Raw genomic sequence first — 9,396 nt, forward strand, 5'->3', positions numbered from 1 at the left:
CGCGCCGCGGCCCCGCCCCTGCTGGTGAGCTGGGCGGGGTCAGTCCTGCGGGCTGCGGGTCCTTAGCTCTTGTATACATGGGCTTATTAAGGACAGATGTCTTAAACATAATAAAAGACGTGCGGTCCCAGTTATGATGGGTTAAAAATGTCAAGGCTGGGCAGAAGCTTGGGTTAAAATATTAGGAGCTGGTGACGAGAGTGGAAAAGTAGAGCACACCAGCAAGGCACATGGGGAGGCGGGCGGGGAGCTTTCTAGAAATGCTGAATCCAGCCACAGAGCGGTGAGCCAAGGGTATTGCAGTCCTCAAGCCATCACATTGCTGTGAGGCCTGCCGCAGCCCCCAGCCACCTCGCCACCCCCAAACTGTGCACTCCCCCTATGGGAAGGAATAGGATTCTGGCTCTGGTTTTGGCCAGGCTGTATATCAGAGGAATGATCTCAATAAGCCCAGACTCTTGCCTCTTCCTGTGCATAGAAAAGCACTAAATTCCTTTCCTTGCAATATCTGATTTTCTTTTAAGTTCCCACTGTCCGACCTTTGTTGCAGAAATTCTTATCTATCCTGGCTCCTCCCTTACCTCTTCAGAGCAGTCCCTCAGAGCTATCTGAGAGACTGCATTCCAGGCTTAAGTCCTTGGTTTTGTCCACTGAATAAACCGTAATACTCAACGTGTAGGTTATGCATTTTTTTTGTTATTCAACAGGCCCCACGCCAGACCATCTTAGTAATTAAAATATGCATTTTACCTAGATCTCCAGATGATTTATGTATAAAAAGTTTGAGATCAGTGTCCCAGGGTACAGTCATTGCAGGAGACCTGCCAGTGCTCCACCCCAACTCTTGATGGTATTTAAATATTTGTCCTTCTGATGGGTCTGGAGCAGATCTGTTTCTAGCTTTTACTTCAGATGGGTTCATCCTGTCCCATCAAATTAACGTGCAACCATACCATTCCAGAAGTTGAAGTTTTCATTAACTTCAACTGGTGGTGGTTTTGTCATTAAGTCATGTCCGACTCTTGTGAGCCCATGGACTGTAGCCCACGGCAGGCTCCTTTGTCAGTGGGATTCTCCACGCAAGAATACTGCAGTGGTTTGCCATTTCCTTCTCCAGGGGATCTTCCCAACCCAGGAATCAAACCCAAGTCTCGTGCATTGCAGGCAGATTCTTTACCAACTGAGCTACAGGGAAGCTCCAATTTTTTACCATTAGAATGACATGAAAATACTTTTTACAGTACGGCATTTAAACCCAGGGTCTTTGAGGCTAGGTGAATTAAGCTAGTATATGGGCTGTGTTCATTTGTCCATAGATATAGTTGCCAGAGGAAATACAGGAGGCCTAAAATTTAAATTTCAGTTAAAAGAAAACAATTCATTGGTATATCCCAAGGAATACATGGGACATACTTATACTATTATTATTGTTTATCCAAAATTCAAATTCACCTGGGCATCCTGTACTTTTTTTTCTTTTTTTGCTGTACAGCATGTATCTTAGGTCCCTGACCAGGAAATGAACCCTTGTACCCCTCACAGTGGGAGCTCAGAGTTTTACCCACTGGACCATTGGGGAAGTCCCTGTCTTGTACTTTTATTTGCTAAATCTGGCAATGCTAACCCTGGAGAAGTTCTAACATTAGTTTTCTGGTTTATGAAATGGCAATAACAACAGGAACTATTTAATATGTTAAGTTGTGTGGATGAGATGAGATAATCTATGCAGAGTGCTTACCAAGGGGCATGAAACATAGTGAGCGCTCAGTAAGTGGTGGCTCTTTTTTTATTTCGTGTCTGTGTGTCTTAGATAAATTCCTGGAAGTATGCTTTTCTTACAGAATTCTCTGGCTAATTTAAGGCTTAGGGAACGGCTACCCACTCCAGTATTCTGGCCTGGAGAATTCCATGGACAGAGGAGCCTGGCAGGCTACAGTCCACGGGGTCACAGAAAGTCAGACACGACTGAGCGACTCTCACTGAGCTTTTGGTCATACCCAAAACAGTTCCGTGACAAGCACTGTGCAGGTGAGCAGATTCTTCTCAACTAGCTCCAGAATACGAATCAAATTTTAAAATTTCTATACAAAAACCCAAATTGCCACCTACGGGCAAGTATGGATTTCCTTTCAATCACACCAAACACTAGGATGTCAATTCTGATTCGTTTTTTCTTCCAGAGTCAGCTGAAATAATATTGAAGAGGAAACTGTTTAGGCAACCTTCTGCATCATTTCTAAGACTCATTCATGTTATCTAGTACCTGAACTAAATTGCATTAAAAAACTGAGACAATGTTAGGCCCATGGCTCTAAGAAAAAGAACAATTCCCCCCCTTCCCTTGGTTCAATGTTGGTATTTAGAACAGCTTTATTTATGCTTACCAAACAAGAATATTCTCTGAATGTATACTACAATTCTCTTTTTGCCTTTGGCTACATAACTTTTATTTTGTATATTACCCTAACTTTAATAGATTCATCAATTTATTACAATTGATTTTTTATTACTTTCTAGAAGCAGCTAAGGTATAAATATGTGCCAAGAATATAATAATAATGTGGCTATTACTTTGTTCTGCCAGATTGACTTGTAAAAGCTCAATCAAGTTACCCTAACCACCTGTAACAAACGTGTGCTGTGTGGGCTCAGCACCCCATGGATTGTGGCCCCCAAGGCTCCTCTGCCCATAGAATTTTCCAGGCAAGAATTCTGGAGTGGGTTGCCATCACCTACCCAGGGGATCTTCCTGACCCAGGGATTGAGCCTGCACCTCCTGCATCGGCAGGTGGATTCCTTACCACTAGCACCACCCGGGAAGCCCTGTACATATGGGCACAAGTCCCCATCTCTTTCTAGCATAGATTTTATAGAGTATTTTGCCAAACACCATGGATTTAAAGACATTATAAACTGGTTCTTTTTTTTTTTACAGTGAATATATTATTTTAAAGAACATAAGCTCAACGAAAAGACAGATGTTTACTTGCTCCATTGTCCGCTGTGTCCCAGCACCTAGACGCACACCTGGCCTGAGCTGACATTCAGTTGTTGATAGAATGAGCTTAAATAAATGAGTTGTTTCCTGTTATATAAAACTATATTTTCTCCAGCAGAAGCTATGTTTAGTGATTCTAAGTCTCCTCCTTTCTACTCCTTTCAGTGTGTTCCTTCCCTCATTTTCTCATTCTCTTTGTTTTTGAATTAAATATATTTTCACTTTTCTAGCTGCATTCACCATGATGAATGCCACCGCCATCCCCCTGGCCTGACAGAAGTACTTTAAGACACCCGGGAGTGTGTCCACCCGGGATAGATATGGAAGCTCGTTACTTCTTCCCCAATCCCAGCTAAACAATTCTCAAGTCACGTCAAACACAGATTATCAACAAGGCGTGCAGGCCAAGAAGTGTCAGGAGAGCTGTAGGCCAGAGCCGTAGGAGGGAACAGGCAGGAAAAAGGCAAAATCAGAAGCAAGGAAGAGGAAATGTCTCTGATTAACTGAAAGGCTGACAGGAACAAATGGGGAGGCTAGGCTGGAGAGCTGGGTCATCCAGGCAAGTGGCTGGACATTAAAAACTCAGGAAACCAGTCAAGCAAGGCATCAGGGTCAGAAGCTGCACCAGCAGGGAGAAAGGAGCTCAATACAGTTGAGCCAAAGTTAGTATGGACCAACCAAGGCTCTCTGAGAATGTCTTTCTGGGGAGGTCACTGGCCCCGGTCACCTATCTGCGGTAGGAATTGAGTTGACCAAGAGTGGAGCAATCCTTATGGCCTACCAGGGTGCAGTAGGCTTGGCAAATGCGCTGTGTTCAGTCTTGTCCAGCTCTTTGTGGCCCCATGGACTGTAGGCCCCCAGGCTCTTCTGTCCATGGAATTTCCCAGGCAAAAATAATGGAGTGGGTTGCCATTTCCTACGATCTTCCCTACCCAGGGACAGAACCTGCGTCTCTTGAGTCTCCTGCATTGGCAGGTGGGTTCTTTACCAGTAGTATCACCTGGGGCTTGGCAAATAATTAGAAATAATACACTGTATCTCAATCAATTTTGATAGCCTAAACTCTGACAACATGCATTTCCAATGTTCAAGGTCTTGCCGCCCCATAAATTTAGGGGCAGAAGAGAAACAAAGTACCCAGAGCCATCATTAAAGGAAGGAAAGAAGGCAATTCTGGTGTCAACCATTCTGGTTGTATTTATTATTGTATTTCACATAATTTCATAATGGTCCAAACTTGTCCCTTCTCTATGTTGAAGGACTAGGGGACTTTTTAACCCTTTATTAATGGAAACGACTGGTGTTCCTTTCATGAGATTGCCTTAGATGCCTCCAATTCTGGGAAGATAGTATCCAAATACCACTGAAATGACTTGCAACCCAATCGTTTCCTTAACTCAACACGCTCACTAATGTTTCCATAGGCAGCAGACTTCAGAGCGGGTCTTCGTAGAAAAAACTGTCCCTAAATAGAAAGAGTCATTTCATGAAACCAAACAAATCTTTGTTCATCAAGTCATGATATCTAACAGAGCAGTGTCTAATTTCATCATCTAACAGAGCAGTATATATTTTCATCATTTGAACTAAAACAAAACAATCAACAATAAACCTTTTCCTCTGTGTGGGGAGGGCAGACACACACACGAGACCTGGGACTCCCTCAGCCCAGCTGGTCACAGGGTGTGCTGTGACCACTGTGATGAAAGCAGCGTAGAGGGACGAGGAAGTCTAGGTCCTGCTTCTCGAGAGCCCAGAATCATAGCTACCTGTGGTGGTGTTTCCCCTTTCTCCTGATCTCCCCAAACCCCTCACTCCCCAGTCCGCATCAACACTTCCATGGTTCCAGAAACAGAGGGTGGTGCAGTGGCTAAGGGAACCCTGACTCTGGAGGAGGGCATCCTGGCTTCAGTCTCTCCCTCTGCCACAGCGTAGGTGACAATGTAGACACCAAAGCACAGTTTGGACATTCATCAAGATTTAAGCAGGCACTAATTCATGGCGCATGAGTCCGTGTTTTCAGATTTATTCAAGATATATCTCTACAAATGTGCTAAAAGACATGGGAAAAGGATGTTCATTTCAGCAGAGTTGCTGCTGCTGCTAAGTCGCTTCAGTCGTGTCCAACTCTGTGCGACCCCATAGATGGCAGCCCACCAGGCTCCCCCGTCCCTGGGATTCTCCAGGCAAGAACACTGGAGTGGGTTGCCATTTCCTTCTCCAATGCATGAAAGTGAAAAGTGAAAGTGAAGTCGCTCAGTCGTGTCCAACTCCCAGCAACCCCATGGACTGCAGCCTACCAGGCTCCTCCACCCATGGGATTTTCCAGGCAAGAGTACTGGAGTGGGGTGCCATTGCCTTCTCCTCAGCAGAGTTAAGGAATAACAAAAAGCTGAGATGACCAGAATGTTATCTATGGGGGCTATTTATTAATGGGATCAATTTTAGGAAATCTATTCAAAGGAGATGTTTAAAAGAATGACATGTTTATATGTTCTGATTTTAAGACTTTGAAAGTATGTTTTTAAATTATATAAATAAATGGGAAATTCTAAAACAAAATACTGATGCTCAAATCTAGTTATGTAAAAGAAAAGGATATACACTCCTGTGTACATGCACATAACAGAAACTAGAGAGTAAGTTAGTGACGACTTCCGAGGGGTAGAACTATGGGCTTCAGAAGCTTTTCACTTCATACTTTTCAATACTGTAAGACTTTTAAAAATGCAGATGCTTCACCTTTTTAAAAATAATTTTTGAATATCAGGAAATACAATAAGCATACAAAAGAAGCACATAAAATATATATGTGCACCTTAATGAATTATCAAAAAAATCAACCTGAATAAACTTGGCTAGGTCAAGAAATAGAACAAAACCGGTACCTCAGAAGCCACTTGCCTTTTCCTTCATGCTCATAATGCTTCCTCATAAGTGTGAAGTGCTATCCTGATTATGTGTTCATTTCTTTGCTTTTCTTTCAAATGATATGGTCTGATATTATGTTTTTAACTTTAGAGAAATGGAAAAATACAGTACGTATGCTATTGTGTTTGGCTTCTTTGGTTCACCATCTTGAAGATTTACCTATACTGCTGTGTATGTATCTGAAGTTGGTTAATTTTCATTGCTGCCTAGAAGTATATCGATTAAACATCATATTTACCCGATTCCATTCCCGTCCCAATAAGCATTTGGGTTGTATTCAGTTCTGGCTGACACAATCAATGCTGTTTATAAACATTCCTGTTCATCTGGTGCACAGAAGCACCCATTCTGTAGTGTCTCCATAGGATGGACTTGCTAGATCATGGGATATTCATTGTCTTTTATTATTTTACTCAATAGTGCCAAACTGTTGCCCAAAACGAGTTTGTAACGATTAACACTCCCACCCACGGTGTCTGAGACTGCCTATGCTTGCCCACACATGATCCTGTCAGGCTTCAAAAGTGTTTCGCCCCTCTGGGTGGCTATGTAAAAAATATCTCATTGAGGTTTTAATTCATATTTCCCTGCTTACTAAAGAATGTGAAGTATTATTACTTTTATAATTTAAAATAATTAAGAAATATTAGTTCAAGGCCAGGACATATACTATCACAGACAGCCTTCCGTATTTCTACCCATGTGTCTGCAATGAGGTCTTGTGGCTACTGTCCACATCAGCTTGAACTTTCAAACTGAAACGAAGCTGCATCTATATGCTCTCTATATGCACATTCTAAAGGTCCTGGCAAGAGGCTGAAAGCATGGGGAGAAGCACGCATGAAGGGGCCTGGCTTTAACGTAAAAACCTTTGACCAGGAAGGAAAAGAGGTAGCAAAGACCCTCGTGTGTGGTGCTTCAGCCGCATCGCTTGGGACTTGGTAGCAAGTCGAGGAAGAGAATCGAAAAACGTATGCATGGGAATGGGGACAGAGAGGCGTCTGCTGCAGAGGGGCAATCTTGGAAGTGGAAAATAAACCTGGGGAAGAAAAAAAGACTTCGTGTGTTGGTCGATTTACTTCTGAGAAACCTGAGTTTCCCTAGAGATTAAAACAATGAGTAAGGTGCAAGTGTAGTGTGTTAGAAGGAACTAATCAAGAATAGGGTCTGAAAATGAGCGTGTGAGGAACTGAAAGGGCACATCTGTGCTGAGTTGCTTCAGTTGTGTCTGACTCTTTGCAATCCTATGGACCGTCGCCCCCCAGGCTCCTCTGTCTGTGGGATTCTCCAGGCAAGCATACTGGAGTGGGTGGCCATGCCCTCCTCCAGGGGATCTTCCCGACCTAGAGATGGAACCCATGTCTCTTCTGTCTACCTGCATTGGCAGGCGGGTTCTTTACCACTAGCACCTCCTGGACCCTAATTTAAGGAAAAGCACAAAATTTGGTATCTGGAAGGCAGTAGAAGGCTTCTTCAGAGCTAGTCCCTCTCTGTTCTCTGACTCATCTTCCCAAACCAGGGATGTATCTTTCACCTTGTATTCATCTAGCCAAGTGTGTACCAGTCTGAGATTGTTATATTCCACGACTTTCATAATTTCAAAGCGGTTTGTCACGTGTTGCCTATTGATGTGTCCAACACGAGAGCAGGGGATTACATAGAGCTGGCCTCCACACATCCAGATCTATAGACATAAGGAAAACAGAAAACACATTAATGATTAGTGTCTGTTTGCTAACAGGCAACTGCTGAATTAAAATAGAAACAACAACAGCCATCATTGTCTTACTTCATTTAATCCTCACAGCAACCTTATACTGTGATCATCCCCATTTTACAAATGAAGAAACTAATACATACATTAGTCAAGAAGTTTGCCCAGTAATATAGTGGCAGAGCACAAATTTCAAACTCAAATCTGGCCCCAGAGTCATGGCTCTGAATACTAAGTGGCCCTGCCTTGCTCTGATGCTGTTCATACGCAGACTGACAAGATACTTCGTCTTAGAATATTCTCAAACAATACATGGAAAGTAACATTTTCTGAGACTATTAAGTACTGCTGGCTGTTAGGTTCAGTCGCTCAGTCGTGTCCAACTCTTTGCAACCCAATGGACTGCAGCCTACCAGGCTCCTCTGTCCATGGGATTCTCCAGGCAAGAATAGTGGATTGGGTTGGCTGTTAGTAGGTAACAAAAGAAACATTGATCATGGGTGACTTCGGTTATTCCTCTTTTTTTGTACTTAAAGCACTTTATAATGCTTATTTTTAATAACATTTTTTTACTACACAAAAAAATATGACCATAGGAAAAACAAGTGTAAAAAAGCAAATAGGTAAAAAGTCACTTTTTAAAGACTTTATCAGTCAATACTAATTTAAATTGTTGTTTAGTTGCTAAGTTGTGTCCAACTCATTTGACACTCCATAAACTGTAGCCCACCAGGCTCGTCTGTTCATGGGACTTACGAGGCAAGAATACTGGAGTGGGTTGCCATTTCCTTCTCTAGGGGATCTTCCTGACCCAGGGATTGAACTCATGTCTTCTGTATTGGTAAGGGGAATTCTTTACCACTGAGCCACCAGGGAAACCGCCTCATAATCCAAGTGTGTATGTGTATATACATAGATACACAACAGTAAGACAACTTGCTTTTTTAATGTAATGTTTTGCAAAGTTATTTTTAAAGTCTTGTATTACTTGGAATAATACAAGAATATTAGAATGTTGGTAGTTTTAAATTTTTTGATTATTATAGATAATACCACAAAGAATGTGCTTGTAATATAAACCTCACATAGAGTATACTTGCACAACTCTTCTGTTTAATTCAGTGACTCTTACATGGTTCCGAGATCACCAGCATCAGCATCAGTAGGGGACTCACAACTGTAAATCCCTGGGCCTACCCAGACCTACTGACCCATAAATGCTGGGTCTGGGGGCCCAGTATTTCTGTACTTTAGTCAGTCGTTAAGGTGATTCTGATGCATTCTAACGTGTGAGAACCACTGTTCTAATTAATCAAGGTCATCCATCCAAGTTTTAGAGATGTTTTCTTAGGAAATCCACCTAATCATTTAAAATAAGACTCACTGAAAACAATACTCTAAAGTGTTTTGGTGAAAATATCAGATAGTCAGAAAGGATCATGTTAAAGAAAAGGAAAAAGCAGAACTTCTGACATGAGACCTAATGACTGGTACAACAAACTTCTAGGGTTCTTTAGAAATATCCAGAAATATCCAACCAGTCCATCCTAAAGGAGATCAGTCCTGGGTGTTCATTGGAAGGACTGATGTTGAAGCTTCTGAAACTCCAATACTTTGGCCACCTCATGCGAAGAGTTGACTCATTGGAAAAGACCCTGATGCTGGGAAAGATTGAAGGCAGGAAGAGAAGGGGATGACAGAGGATGAAATGGTTGGATGGCATCACCAACTCAACGGACATGGGTTTGGGTGA

At 42.4% G+C, this 9,396-nt stretch overlaps 1 protein-coding gene across 1 annotated transcript in view; it reads right to left on the reverse strand.

Moving 5' to 3' along the window:
• Positions 1–4,172: 4,172 nt before the first annotated feature.
• GALNTL5 (polypeptide N-acetylgalactosaminyltransferase-like 5) overlaps positions 4,173–9,396 on the reverse strand; it is a 56,396-nt gene continuing 51,172 nt past the window's right edge. The window contains exons 9-10 of the mRNA XM_010857232.1: positions 7,464–7,613; positions 4,173–4,463 (exon numbers count right to left, since the gene is read on the reverse strand). Coding sequence (XP_010855534.1) covers positions 4,308–4,463; positions 7,464–7,613 — 306 coding nt within the window. The 3' untranslated portion in view covers positions 4,173–4,307. The remainder of the gene's footprint in view (positions 4,464–7,463; positions 7,614–9,396) is intronic.

Source organism: Bison bison, unplaced genomic scaffold (genome assembly GCF_000754665.1).
Source record: "Bison bison bison isolate TAMUID 2011002044 unplaced genomic scaffold, Bison_UMD1.0 scf7180017864379, whole genome shotgun sequence".
Lineage (NCBI taxonomy): Eukaryota > Metazoa > Chordata > Mammalia > Artiodactyla > Bovidae > Bison > Bison bison.